Source organism: Phaenicophaeus curvirostris, chromosome 2 (assembly GCF_032191515.1).
Source record: "Phaenicophaeus curvirostris isolate KB17595 chromosome 2, BPBGC_Pcur_1.0, whole genome shotgun sequence".
NCBI classification, from domain to species: Eukaryota; Metazoa; Chordata; class Aves; order Cuculiformes; family Cuculidae; genus Phaenicophaeus; species Phaenicophaeus curvirostris.
The window spans coordinates 65710417-65726325 of NC_091393.1; the positions used below are offsets into that span (position 1 = coordinate 65710417).

General features: G+C 36.1%; 1 protein-coding gene across 5 annotated transcripts in view; it reads right to left on the minus strand.

Moving 5' to 3' along the window:
• Positions 1-15909, minus strand: part of SIPA1L2 (signal induced proliferation associated 1 like 2) — an 84455-nt gene that overhangs the window by 7754 nt on the left and 60792 nt on the right. For 4 of the 5 annotated variants that reach the window (XM_069852284.1, XM_069852283.1, XM_069852282.1 and 1 more), the window contains 3 exons: positions 14210-14363; positions 10933-11152; positions 2892-3023 (listed from right to left, as the gene is read on the minus strand). In XM_069852284.1, coding sequence (XP_069708385.1) covers positions 2892-3023; positions 10933-11152; positions 14210-14363 — 506 coding nt within the window. The remainder of the gene's footprint in view (positions 1-2891; positions 3024-10932; positions 11153-14209; positions 14364-15909) is intronic. The other variant, XM_069852285.1, reaches the window with a different exon arrangement.

Consider the following 15909-nt stretch of genomic DNA (forward strand, 5'->3'; position numbering starts at 1 on the left):
TTTTCAGGAAAAGTTTTCAGTAAGTATTCAACTTCCCACTAAAGTTCTGGCCAATGAAAAGCAGGGCAAATTAAATCCTCACAAAGTGAAAAGCATGATCATAATACTTCTAATTACAAAAAAAGATCGTGACTTACTCCACAATCGTAGGCCATAGTTTAAAAACTGCTGTTCTATGTAAGGCCAAGGCTTCAGTCAGATAAAAGCTAATACTAATTAACAAACAAGCCAGTCCACTGTTCATCTGGGGCGAAGGAGGGAAGCTAAAAATGAGACGGCTGTTCTCGTTATGTGAGTAAACTGAGCACAGATGATGCTAGCAAAAATCTTGCTACTATGTTTAATTCTTAATCCAATTAATGCCAACATTATAAGCATCTTAAAAGTGTATTTTAACACTCACTGAGATATAACTGCATTTTAAGATAGACAGGTGAAGGACTGTGAGGCCTACATTATGGATGTTTAATTGATCAACATTTGTAAGTTGTCAACATACAATCTAGAAAAATAACAGGGGAAAACCCCTGACCTTGCAATCAGATTGACAATTTTAATAAACCAATATTAAGAAGAGATATTGTACAACAAAAAAAACCCCAAAAGTAAGTCTCATATCTCGATTCTAGAAAAGAACACAACTTCAAAAAATCAGGTTGGCAAAGCCAAACTAGAGAACTCTAACACTGACTCTTAAATCAGTATTAAAAACAAATCTGTTTTGTGATCTTTCTCATTGAAGACTGGGAGGTGAGTGTTTTTTGTTTTGTTTTTTTTGAGACAGTCCTATATAAAATGTGATCACATTTCCATCTAGTTTAATAAAAAGATCAAAGCAGTTTTATATTGAGAAATGCGAAAACTTTAGAATCATCCACTCTTTTTCACGCTGATAGCATGCAGAACAGTAGTTCCAAGCTATTTTTAAATAGTTGAAGCACCTCCTAAGTCAACATTAAAATACATAAGGAAATGGCATCTGCTAACTCATATTCAACACATTCCCTCCTAGTGATTTTTTTATGGCATGACTATCAATCATTCTTTTTAAAATTACTTTCAAATTGCAAGACATAAGATAGAGAAAGTAGAACAAGGTCTTAAAAATTCCATTAGTTGTAAAAATTTTGAATTGCAGTACTACAAATTTAATCAAAACATTTTATAAATCATCTAACCTATACAAAGAAGGGTCTATTGCAGAGTCCTAAACAGAAAAGAATTACATTCCTCCATGTAAAACCAGATTATTATTTACTACTCAAATTCTTACAGCAATTAAAAAAACACATATTAAACCAGTTTCTGTCTTGCACTTCAGACCATTAGGTTCTTTAGCGTTACCTACAGACACAGCTAAGATTTTTGCAAGTAAAACCCAACATATGAATACTCCTCCTCCCCGGGATAAAGCACACTGGATATCTATGTTGTTCTACCTCTCCCTCAGATTCAAATGTTAACTACACTCACATAATTTACCAAAATAAATTCTTTTTCATGACAATATTAAGTAGCAAATATAATGAAAATCTACTGAAGTTTTCAAAAAAAGCTAAAAATACAGAAGCATAACTGGTTCAGAATGACCTTCTAGTCAGCTATACTAAAATATTTTATTTGGAGTTAAAGACATTCTTCAAGTACAAAGTTACAGAGTTAGTATTGATCCGATTTATTTTCTACTGTTTAAGATGTCAGTAACAAGTAGCAGGATGTTCCCTGAGCAATCAAATATAGAAATGCATGGGAACAGTTGTCAGATTCTCAGCATCACAGTGCTTCTGTCAGCTACATCAGGCACATTTGAGTAGTATTGAATAATAATGAATCCACATACAAGTTAATCATATTGAGAATCAATTCAGTACTTTACATTGCTAATCATTACTGTTGGTTTGGGTTTTTAACAATGCCATTTAAATTAGAATAGTAAGCAGATCTGAAGAGCTCTTAATCCAATAGAAATTTAGTAAATTCATACTTAGGAAACGAATCAGGTACCAGGAAACTGATTCTCATGGCTGCTTTTAGTTAAAAACACAGAAGGAAATCTCACTGCTAATTTCACAATCAGTCCTCCTCAAAGTTAAGCCCTGTAGCTTATATAATGACAACTGTAGTAAAGTTATCCTTACACAGATACCTCTGACTTGCCATACATTCACTAACAAGAGAAACATCAGTTAAGAAATGTTGGAAATTTTAGAATAGCATAGTGCCCCACCCAGAACACACCTCAGAAAGGAAAAAAAACCAGCAAACACTCTACTGTATATATTCACATATGCACTCAAGACAACATCCATTTTTCTGTGTTTATACATTATGTGTCGGTTTAGCGCTCAGTAAAGCAAATGAGGGTTGTTTCTTAGTTAGTCTGGTCTTAAATTAATAATGCAAATCTGATCTATACCCTGCACCTCAAGTTTTGCTACTTGAAAATTTAGTGTACATTTTTGCTGTTCTTCAAGGGTCTATTATGAAAACAGAAGGACTGCAACATCATTTGGACTACACATACAAGTTTATAAACGCAACACAAAAAACTCAAGGAAGCGTCACTCCCAGTTTCACTTTAAACATCAAACTTAAATGTTTTGAATCTCTCCTTCAAAACACCTGGTTTTTCCAATTGATACCAGAAAGAACTTAGGCCCCTAAGTGGATGAATTATATTTAAGATAGATTCTGAAAATATTATGGATACCCCAAATTTTCAGTGACAATCCTTTGCATTGAGAAGCGATACTGCAAAAAGAACTAAAGGATTACAGAGGCAAACACTGGATTTTTGTAACTCAAAATGTGGCTGTACAATACATATTTTTAAAAACATGTGTTTTTTAAAAAGTGTGTGGACTCAACATTGATTCAAATGTTCCTGTTACCTTCAAACGCTCGTGCAGCATCTACCAGGTGGGACCAGTCTAGCCCTGTGGCAGTGTCTGGCAGGGGCATCAGGCCAGGATCATTGAATTTGGCTTTATCAGATAAGGACCCATCTGAGAACCAGAATTCATCTAAACAATAAACACAATAATTAGTCTTCCTATAACAATGATGTACAATTAATTTTGAAGTTACTATAATTAACTCTAAAAAAATCCATAAGCAAGGAGTGCTTAACGTAATTTCTTGTTTCTGTCTTTTCTTGTTCAATACTCAGTATGGGTGGGGCAACTTTTAAACTCGGGCAGAATAAGAAGTTTTTTTGTGCCACTTTGCACATAATGTGTTGTTTGCATTTTCACGTGAATGCTGTGCAAGTAGGTAGCATCCATTCTTAATGCATAGCATATTAAAGCTGAGCACTGAGCAGAAAAGTTTCTGGATACACAAAGATATATTTTTAACATATGAGATGTTTACATGGAGAGTTTTCTTCTGAAACTTCTGTTCCAGAGGAACTTTTAAAATATCACCTGCTTTTCATGCAATGCATTTACAAATTCTGTCTTATATCCAAAACTCACTCACAGATTGAAATTACTACCTTGTTAGTTTAATATTTGTAGCTGTATACCCAAAGATGTAAGACTTGTGTGCTGATCTCTAAGCTCCAGATTGAGCTGTAACACATTGTACACTTTAGATGTAGTGTATACATTTCAATTGATATACAACCTAAATTTGGTTGAAACACAGCTTTCAGTTATGCAATCTTTCAGAAAGGTACCACAAGCATACATCTTAGCAGAGGAGATGCTAATTTTCATAATTATCTTAAGTTCACATTTTCCTTATCTGTCCATAGCAATCTTCACTCTCATCAATGTGAACTTATTAAAATGAATACTGCTGAACAGGCACAGGTTTCTTAAAACTGAGCATAAATCAAATACATTATTTATAATAACATTTAATTTTAACCATAAAACTAGTGGTGTAATACTGTACTTTTATTACACAGTAGAGCCAGGAAAAAAAGAAATTTTGCTTCATGTTTCTATTAAATAAAAATGTGGAAGTAGTAATTTTTCCTCAAATGTTTCAGAAAGAGATTTCCATCTAGTTATTCCAGTGATTCAGACTATACTATTTATGAGGAATATTTTTTTCCAGGAAAACGCCAAGCACAAAAATCAATGAAGGAAATACACAAGAGGAAAATACATTATGGTTTAAGAAAATGGCATGTTTTCATTGTCCTAATACCAATGAAAGAATACCGAAGTCCATTTGAATTAAAGATTTCTGACCTAAAAACCCAAGAGCTGCAGACTGTTACAGAGCATTCTACTGCAGAGAGAAATGATTAGAGTATACCAGAATCTTTGCAGAAGGCCTGTTTAACAAAAAAATAAAAACCAGGAACAGGAAAGTGAAGGAGGTTTGCAATCCTGTGTAAAAAATTAGGAGTCCCACAAAGCAAAAACAATACAGAAAAGGTATAAAACCTGTTTGTTGGGGAATTCATTTTATTCTGCAACTTATACGAAAGATGCAGCATTGTAATATTACAACTGGAAATGGCTGACAATGTCTTTCTCAATACCCACTCTTAGTATGCAGAAGCAGATGCTATATGAAATGGAAAATGTAATATACAAATGTATTCTACTCATATCTGTAGTAAGATTTTATTTTCAGTTCCTTATAAACATAGATAAAATCTTATCTAAGGTTACACTGGGGTACAAATACATTGGAAGTTCAACATTAGAGCAGTCTCTGAACTCTTGTACGTGACCTGAGAATTATAAGAATCTTATTTATGCAAATAAGATTTATAGATGCCTGTTGTGGAAAATAGACAGAGTGCCTTATTTGAAAGTCAGCATTTTGTTCTAGACCAGCAGGCAGGCCCTAAGGGACAGTTCTTGGTTCTGTGTGATCACTCTACAGAGGCTGATTGTGAAACCTGTCAGGAAGATGCCTGTTCCCAGTGTGATTCTGCTGGCTTTCCAAATTAAAGTGTAAGAGTGATATATCCACCAGTAGTCATCCTTCATTATGCATTGTCTTTGCAAGAACCTCAGTTCACCTAGAGTAGTTCCTATACAGTCCTGCATAAGCTCCAACAGAGCAACTCAACTGCAAAAAGCCTGCCAGAGAAGAGATTTCAATATTGATAGACCTGAAAATGCAAGTACTCATGCTGACAGATGAAATTATAAGCAGAATAACTGAACAGGCATGAATATGCTACCACAGAATAATTCATTTTCAAGATATAAATGCTGTGTTCTGGTACAAGGCTGGTGTGAGGGGAGCAGTGGGGGAAGGAGCTCTAATGATATAGGCTTCTTTGTGCTTTTGAATTAAAGAGAATATTGTTTTATCAGGAATCCTCTGGGCAAGATTAATTATTTCTAGACTCCTGTATTTGCATTTCTTCCCTGTTCTGTTCTTCTTACCTTGCTGTTGCCTCCACTTTTTCTTTGTATAACTGCCACATCAGCAGCTGTAGGCTGCCTGTTTTCTTCCTTTTTGATTTGTGCAAAGGTGGCAAGTTATGCTTGAGCACGTCTACCTCTGCATGTGCAGGATGATATGCCTAATAGGTCACTACCTCCGTTGCCAACAAGATTGGTTTTGAAGCAACACAGACTTATCTTTTATTTACTTAGAGGAAACAAGGTAAGTGTTATTTTTCAGTCTTAAGTTTATTTTATTTGCTGTACTCCTTTTGACACTAAATCATTGATCTTGTGGTTCTGGTCTTTTCAGTTATGTCACTCTCTTTCTACTCTTAGGAATTTTCTTTATTTGTATTACTGAAACATAAAAGTATAAACCATTTTGAAGAGTCCTTATTTTCACCAAAATTATATGGTCAGCTCAGTTTCTAACAGAGCTTACAAAATTGACTGTCGTTGGTCTCATACCTCTGTATTCAAAGATTAACTAGTTAAAGAGAGAGTAAAGATTCATCTGACTTAACCTTTTCTACTTCTAAGAAAAGTATCCACCCTCAGTTGGAGCTGCTACTTTAATGTAGATTGTAGATCATGAAAATATATCTGGTAAGTACTCCTCACTTACTATGCTCAAACTAGACATGTCATTTAACAAGCGGATATCCCAAAAGATATCTACAGCTGAAGGAATGTATGAAGTCTTATACAGGCATAAATCCCAGAGTCTGCTTCCTATTCTTCTTTCCTGCAATCAGCAATTAGACCTCAATGGCACTTTAAAACAGCTTGGGCCGCCCAAATCCTTCCCTTATTCAGTATTACTTAGAATTGTCCAAAATCTCCCTTCAAAGATGCCAGCCTGCTAGTAGACTTCCTCATGGATGTGTACATGTTAATGTGAATGCACTCCCAATAACTACTTTTTCCTTTTATTATTGAAGATAGTCTCACGTTCTGCTATGGTGGATTATTCACTGTGTGAAAGTAACAGATAACATATATATTTCGTTGTTTGCTTGAATTATTTAATCAATAACCTTTATTTCCTTGCTGAAAAACTGATTTCCAAATTGTTTACATTGTACATCATCAATGCACAATGAAACTTTTCCACTTTAATACTGCTTATTATCAATGAAGTTAGTTTTGGACTGAAGTTAACACTGGTAGGAAAACAGCTTTAAGTCAGAATTTCATCTAATAACATAGTCACAGATACATCAGCTGCACTTGCCATAGCCTTTTTCCTTTGGCATTCATAATCTGAGAATTTTTAGAATTTGTTGGTGTATCATCACAAAATAGTCCCTTCCTTATGTTACTCTTCATTGCAAGTAGTCTCCATCTTGCTCCTTTCCTCACAGCACAGGAATGCCATGCCAGTTTATCACTTTTGGCATTTTTCTTTTCCTTTTCTTAGTGTTTCATAATAGGAGTGGACCATGGTGTCTGCAATGTCAGTCAAAATGCCACTTGTGCTTCTGATTTGTGTTAGTACAGTAGTTCTGTACCAGTGTTTCTCATTGTTTTCATTCTTTCCCTCCTAGTTCAGCTGCCATGAATTTGCAAGACAGGCATAGATTTGTATCTGCAATGATGTATGGCATGCTAGAATCACTCAACGTGGACAGCACTGTCTCAGTTAGGGAATCTTTAATGTCCCCAAGGTAAAATTCTAGAGCTCTTTGCTACATGAGTTCTGCTTTCTAGTTTAAGTCAGAAATAAGATAAAATTAAATAAATCTTTCTGTGTTTGTGTAGTGCATGCAATCAGAGCTTGCATTTCAGACTTACTGAAGGCGACTTATTTTTTACTTCACTTTCCCCAAAGATAAAATAATTAAAAAAAATTCTGTAGCTTCATTTTCTCATCTCCTTCTCATAGTCAACATCACACACAGTTGAAGTTTCTGTTTATGTATTTGCATGGTCATTCTGCCTGATAATTCTGACTTCGCAGTAAACTGAAACCCTTCAGTATGTCTATTATGCTTTGGTTTTGGTGCTGCCTTGCTTACCTATTAATCACACTCTTTTCGTTGCTAGAGGGGTCTTGCAAGACTTGTTGCTGCCACAATATTTCATGTACCACATGCTGGGTAATGACATGCAAGAACATATCTTTCTAAAATTAATTCCAGCCAAACCCACACTATTTCCATTTATTTCTGTAAACAAATATCTGTAAAATTGGAATGTTTGAAGATCAAAACCATATGTATTTTACAAAAGACATTACTATGACAGCTAAGAATCCTGATATCTGAAACTACAAGCTCACACTGAAATTATAAATCAATCTCTCACATCACCACTGCTATAGACTATAAAGGCCTGCTAAGTACCGATTACAAAAACCTTCCTAGGAAGAGCCCAAAGCAGTTTCTTATGTGGAGATACTGAATGATGTAATTTTTGAAAGCAAAGGTGGGCAAGCAATTATGTGTTTGTTTTCAGAGTGTAATTACAGATAACCAATCAAATCTTCTTTGATGAAGCCATGATAAAAGATCCTATACTGCTGGCATTGAAAAGTACTTTTATAATACAAAACCAGAAGCCAAAAATAGAGGTTGCATATGAAAATAGCATGAACTACCTTGGATATCAACAACCAGCTTCATTTTGACTGACAGAATACTAGTTTCATGGGTTTTTTCCCAGCTATGTTTACAAATAACTTTCTGTACCTAAGAAGCAGCAAGAATGGAGAATTAGGTGTCTAAGACATAACTAATACACAAAAATCTGAAATTTCACTACTGGAGGAGCAGTATGCACCTTGAGTGTACACCATTAACTGCCTTGTGTCAATCTCCAGAAAAAAAGCATGCTGAAGGTTTGATTCCATTGCACACTTAACCTTTACAAGAAACGGCTCTAAAAACACAGGCCTAACACAGGAAAAGAAAATAATACAATCAAGATGCCTGATTACATACACAGCTCCTTCACAGACTACAAAATCTACTGAATTAGTCTAAAATGAAACAAAATGGGTTTTCATTCTCTATCAGTAAAAAGCAAAGTATCTTTTTGCATTGAATTTATAGTAAAGAATTTCACTCTGACAGAAGACTATTTTTAGAACAGGAAAAGGTCCACCAAGCATGCATTCCTATCTGAAGCAGGAACTTAGCACTCATTTCTGATACCAGTTTAAAATTAACTAGTGGTTAGTGACTAGAACTCAAGTGTCATAACTGAGGCCACTGCAACTAGAAACAAGTTTTGTCATAAAGCTTACTTATGGAAATATAGCAAGTGACTGCTGGTTCCTGAAGGACATGATGAATGACAGTTGGTTTTATTACTATTTCTTTTAAGTCATCGGCCTGCATTCTCACTGGATATGACCCTACAAAAGCCCTCAATGATTTCAAGAAATCCACCCACACCTTGGTAACTATGGACTTTTGGGTCAAAATTGCTTTACTACTTTTTAAAATTGCACTTAGCTGTGATGTAATACTAAAGTAGCTAAAGTAGCTGTGATGTAACATAAAAGTAGCTAAAGTAAAGCCTTTGACACAGTTTCTCACAGCATTCTGCTTAGGAAACCGTCAGCCTTTGGACTGGACAAGCGAACGCTCTCCTGAGTGGAAAACTGGTTGGATGGCCGGGCCCAGAGAGTGGTGGGAAATGGAGTTAAATCCAGCTGGAGGCCAGTGACAAGTGGGGTTCCCCAGGGCTCAGTGCTGGGTCCAGCCCTGTTCAATGTCTTTTATCAGTGACCTGGACAAAGGCATTGAGTGCACCCTTAGCAAGTTTGCGGATGACACTAAGCTGGGTGGAAGTGTCGATCTGCTGGAGGGTAGGGAGGCTCCAAAGGGATCACAACAGACTGGACTGCTGGGCTGAGTCCAATGGCATGAGGTTTAACAAGGCCAAATGCCGGGTCCTGCACTTGGGGCACAACAACCCTTTGCAGTGCTACAGACTGGGAGAAGACTGGCTGAAAAGCTGCCTGGAGGAGAAGGACCTGGGGGTGTTGGTTGACAGCGACTGAACATGAGCCAGCAGTGTGCCCAGGTGGCCAAGAAGGCCAATGGCATCTTGGCTTGTATCAGAAACAGTGTGACCAGCAGGTCCAGGGAGGTTATTCTCCCTCTGTACTCGGCACTGGTGGGACTGCACCTTGAATCCTGTGTTCAGTTCTGGGCCCCTCACCACAAGAAGGATGTTGAGGCTGTGGAGCGAGTCCAGAGAAGAGCAACAAAACTGGTGAAGGGGCTGGAGAATAAGTTTAATGGGGAGCGGCTGAGAAAGCTGGTGTTGTTTAGCCTGGAGAAGAGGAGGCTGAGGGGAGACCTCATTGCTCTCTATAACTACCTGAAAGGAGGTTGTAGAGAGGAGGGAGCTGGCCTCTTCTCCCATGTGACAGGGGACAGGACAAGGGGGAATAGCCTCAAGCTCTGCCAGGGGAGGTTCAGGCTGGACAGCAGAAAAAAAATTATCACGGAAAGGGTCATTGGGCACTGGAACAGGCTGCCCAGGGAGGTGGTTGAGCCACCTTCCCTGGAGGTGTTTAAAAGACAGGTGGACGAGGCGCTGAGGGGCATGGTTTAGTGGTTGATAGGAACGGCTGGACTCGATGATCCTGGGGGTCTTTCCCAACCTAGTGATTCTGTGAACTAAAAGTGATTTTTTCTTCCTAATTCCCTATAGACCACTAAAATAATTGAGAAGTGAAGATATTCAGTATTTTTGAAAAAACAATTCACTCTTATTGAGTATCTAAATATGGATATATAGCCAAAATACATGCATTTGGCTGTGTAGATTTTAGCTATAGTGTGTAAGCATGTATGTTTTCTGCAATTTCCTTTTAAAAAATAATTTTCATGCAATTTTTTCAATCAACTTACTACAAACTTTATAGCTCATCACTCCATATTGGAATTATTGCAAGATAAGCTTATAATAAACATCTAATTTATGAAGATCTCATAAGCAAAGAGACGTCTTCCTAAAAACCATTTTAACTTATTCCCCCAGAGTACTCTTTTTCTGCCATTAAAAATGAAGTGTTATTTGCAAAAGTTTTACTAACGTGTTGAAAAAGAGTATCAAAAAATTCAGTTTTGAAATTGGAGATGGCAACACCCACTACTGCATGTTCTCTTAGAAGTTACCAAGAGTTTCATCTAAATAGAAGCTTTCCCATTTAGCTATTAGATTGAATATATTCATTAATATTTCAGTAATTTGAATGCACTTAAAATAAACAAATAAAAATATTAAAATAAAATCATTCAGTTTGGCTTAATTGGATCACCACTGGAAAATGAAAACAAGAAATATCTTCAGATAAATATTTGTTGCCTATTATCGGTCTCATAAGAATGTTTTGGGAAGTGAAACAAACTCTGTCTCCAAACATGGTAAGTCTGAAACATGCATAAGCATGTACTGCTGACCAAGTATGCTTTTACTAGGATATCTAGAACACTGATTTGACATTTCATAACTTCACCTTATAAATATAATCCAACTGAATACTTCATGTGGTTTGTTTGAGTTTCTTACAAATATTCCAAACTCAGCAATGACAGCAACAATCACTTACTTCTCAGATTCCCCATTCCAGGAGTCAGGCTCATTCTGGGAGGCAATGTGCTGTGATATGGTGGAGTAGTGCTGAACAGGATATCATTTGGCAGGGCCTGGTCTAGCATTGAACTTCGAGAGCTAGCATATGAAGACCCTCTTCGATTGCTACATATACTTTCATCAGATAGGGTACGATAGAGTGTCCTCCGTGGAGAAAGGTTTCCATAAAATGAAAACTAAACGTAAAAATATAAAGATAGAAGAACATATGTAACTGGTTAAAATAATTCACAGACTCATATCCCATCATCAGTTCTTAGGAGTATTTTTCTGGGCTGGCACTCTGGAATTCTTGAGCTAGTACAGAATATCAGTTATTTGTTCTACCATATCAGATCGACTGGGCCCTCAAATGAGTTACTGAATTGGATTTTCATACTTCCTCTTAATATTTTTGAACATATCACCATGAATTAATCAGATACTGTGTAGTTGTATTAACACTGAAATGTTAAATGAAATACCCACAGCCTTATGACAGCAATGTTTTCCAGGAATGTATATAACATTACCAACTCTGGCAAAATTTATTCAAGACTATACGTAGAACTGTCTGATTTTAATTTGGAATGGCTATATTTTAATATTAAAGCATTCTAAACTGATATATGGTGTAATATAATTCACTGGACAACAAAAGTGCCTGGAGACACTGCATCTCTTCAGATATCATGAAACAGGCTTAGAAAAGAGGATGATAAAGTTCAGTGAAAACTGTTTAGGCATTTCAAAAAGTTATTTAAACCACAAAACCAAATATCTACAGTAAAACAAAGTGTTACGGTATTGTAAATCTGGGCCATTCAACTTCATAAGTCACTCTTCAGCTCTGCAAATCTAGTTATTCTTCACATCTACAAAGGTAAATTATTGCCGTAATTATTGTAATTTGTTGGTCCTGCATATAACAATTTAATGTCCTGTCCTGTTTTCCTTGTAATTATGAGTTGCACATTCACTATGCAGAATGTATGGTTAAGAGTTGTAGCTTTTTAAAACAAGGAATATAGCACAGGATTAAAGATATGTACATTGTTACAGTTTTGACAGTTTGCTCACTGATGAACACCTCTAAAAGGAATATACAGAAACACTCAATCATGCCACAGGGCACAGTCTTTACAAAAGACTCTTCATAGTGCTAATGCATGAAAGCATCTGTCTGGATGACGATACAGAACATGTTCAATTGTTAGAATGAATCTCAGAGAAAACTGAGGGAGATATCCAGATTCTAATGTGGCAAAGCATCAAAACAATACAACAGTTTAAGAGATTTGCCCGAAACAGATATGGGCCATGGGAACAAACATAATTCAGAATTTGATTTTAACACATATGTAAAATGATCACAACAACAGACATAAGTAGTATCCCAAAATGAATGGACAGAGGACATACAGAGCATCCTTAAAAGAAGGGATATATGATATCCTTCTATAAACAGCTGATAAAAACCACCAAAGACTCTCACTCTTCAGAACTGAAGAGTCTCTGATCCTCTTTCATAGAATTATAGAATCAGCAGGTTGGAAGAGATCCACCGGATCATCGAGTCCAACCACTCCTATCAAACACTAAACCATGCTCCTTAGCGCCTCGTCCACCCGTGCCTTAAACACCTCCAGGGAAGGTGACTCAACCACCTCCCTGGGTAGCCTGTTCCAGTGCCCAATGACCCTTTCTGTGAAGAATTTTTTCCTAATGTCCAGCCTAAATCTCCCCTGGCGGAGCTTGAGGCCATTCCCTCTTGTCCTGTCCCCCGTCACTTGGGAGAAGAGGCCACTGAAGATTTCCTGCACTGAAGATTACCAGCAAGCATCCTGCTGCAATTCCTGGCTCTTATTCAAGTCTCCTCAACTTTATACTAGATTTTCTACCTATACAGGTTGTTCACCACCTATTCAAACATGCCGAATGTTAAACTTTGCAACTTAACAGTTTCCTTTCTAAGTGTGAGAAAAAAAACCCATATTATCTAAAGATCTCATTATTCCCTGATCTATGAAGAAGGTAAAACCAAACCAAAAATGTCATTTGATTTTATAGAGTCTTACAAATTCAGAAAATTCCTTTCTGTTTTGGCAGTCAAAAACAACTGACTCACCTATACCAAGGTTACTGCCCTCTATAAAGGCATAATCAAAGACTGGATACTGATGAGTCCTAGGGAATGCCCTGCGGGTCAGGACCTACAGTCTCTCCAACTTAGTGAGCTTTTGTTTGGGTGTCTTCAGAGTGGAAGGGGACATCCATAATTTATTTCAGGGTGGCCACACCTTCTCATTCCTTGTTGTTTCTTATTTACATAGCCAGAAACATTGCCAGCTCTTGAAATTATCACCAAAACCCAATTATTGTATCAACTGTAAATCATAAAAACCTCTTGGACGTTATGCATGAGAATTCAAACATATAATGCATGCTTAATATATTGCACTTTAAAAGATATATGATCTGAATTTTAAATTCAACTGTGCACTTAAAGGATTCCCACGTGTTACTTTTGTTCAGACACGATGATTATGCTATTTAGCACGCTGTATAAACACAATAGGTTAAGAGAGCATTAAGTTAATATCAAAGTGTGACAGTTATCTCAAGTAACTTAATCGCTTTATGCTTTTTTCCACATTAAGCATAGTATTCAGTATAATGTGTACTTTGGGGAGTAGTAAATTTTAAGTTCCCTATCCACTTTTCGTGAACTTTTAAATCATCTTCACACTATAAAGATTAGATGTATGTCCTCCATTAGCACTGACAATTATGCCTTTTGAGCAGTTGCCACTGATACCTATATGAAATCGTGATTCAGACTTCAGAATTGTTTGCATTGAGTATCACAGGAGAAAAGAAAGTGGGCTACTTTTATTCACGTGCCTTAATATCACAAAGTGCATAAATTCAGGGATCCAATCTTCAAAATGTTACTATTAATCTTTGAAATTATAATTAGGTAGCCCAAACTGCACTGGTGTCTGCCCAAGCTAAGCAAAGACATACTTAAAACAAATACTATATTTCATACATAATCATCAAATTAGATATAATTTTCATATTGTGGGAAACGATATTTTGGGACTTAAAGTCAGTATTCATAGCATCTCCACCGAATACGCTTAGCTTATACAAAATGATATTGCCTTCTCTATAGCAATTTTGGGAATATCAGAAATTCATTTCTAAGATAACTGTGTCTGAAATACAAAAATCCAAAGAAAGAAGCTAACCTTTCTTCTCCCCTCCTCCATAGAGAGGCTGTCTGGCAGCATCAACTTCAAAAAATCTTCTTTGGACAAAACTTGCTGGCTTTCAACAATGGCATTTCTCACAGAAGTTTGGAGCGGACTTGATGCAGACACAGCATCAATATCATCGTACACTCTGTTGAGACAATCGGTGTTTTTTAGCAAAAGAAGCAATAGTGCTCTTGGATTTGAAAGACTGCATTCATTTTCTGTCACAAAGTAAAGGTTATTAGAATGATCGCCAGACACAGCACACTTATTTAGAACACTCTTCAATCTTCTCACATTTATGAAACTGTGGGTCCAAAATAAAATTCTTAAACCATTGAAAAATCTATTTTAGGAATTCTAAAAACAATTTAAAAAGCTTAATGCTTGTTTCTCTTAGCTTGCCTCTTTTAACTTTTTATTTCCTTACACACCACACTTCTCTCTTGTTAAAGTTGTATTTATATCAAGATTTCCAATCGTTCACTACAAAATAGTTTATTTTTACTTTTTTAGCAAATCAGAAAGTCAATATTTTAGTGTGATATTGTATCCAGCTTCACAATGTGGCAGAATTACTATGGTCATCAACTGCAACGTTTGAAGTGGGTTTGTAATCAATTGTGCCATGTGCCAAGTGTGTTTTATTATCAGCAATTTCATAAAGCTCTTTACATAAATAAAACAGCTGTCTTCCTTAATTATCAGCATATAAAAATGTATTTACAGTCAACAAAAGACTGTCAGGCTGAATTATTATCTTTCAGCTTCCTTTCAGTGAGAAAGGAGAGAGAGAATTTCAACAGGTTTACTCTGGAAATGCAATTGAAGAAACCAGAGATACCCAATCACGCAGAACATATATTTGAAGCCATTACTTACTGCCAAATGCAGCATAATCAGCGACTCTGTCTTCAGCAGAGAGGAAACAAGCTTTGCTACAGTAAAGTATAATTCCCAGTGAATTACATCCTAGAGTGGCACAACATTCAGCAATTGACCTGATTTTCATCATCATTGCTAATTAGAGATGTTATTTTATTTCTGCATAATTATCCTCAGAGAGATATTTCCTCTCCATGGTGTATAGAATGATTTCCTAGAAAGAAAGAGGTGAAGAAATGTGCTACGCTATGGAAAAATCTGAAAATATTTTCTGATATATGAAGTCCTGCAATATTCAATTAATATTTCTTAAATAGAAATAGGTCTTGAAGATAGTTTTCTAAATTGCAGTCATTTCGGTCTAAATGCAATTTTGTTTCAAAGGTTCAATTCAAAACAAGGAGAAATGATTTCGGGAGCACATCAACTTCAAAATGCAAAAATCTTTGGGAATCAATGAAGTTACCACTTTTTAAGTGCAACCACTACCATGACTGAACAATTGAAGCAATTAAAGCTAATCAGGATAGGAAGGTAGTAGCATCATTTTCAGGATCATATTTCATAGTACGTATGTTCTAGCTTATATTTTAAAAGATGAATCTTGCCATAAATATGCACATATATGCAATATGAAATATTAGATGCAAAGAACCCATTTCCATTAAATAAAGAGTAATTCCATATTAAACATTTGAAAATCAAGTACTGCATTTCATCTTCTCAGTTTATAGATAGGGCTATTTATTGAGATAGAACTGAATAGCTTATGCACAAAAGGAAGCAAGGAGGTTATGTGAGAAGATTAT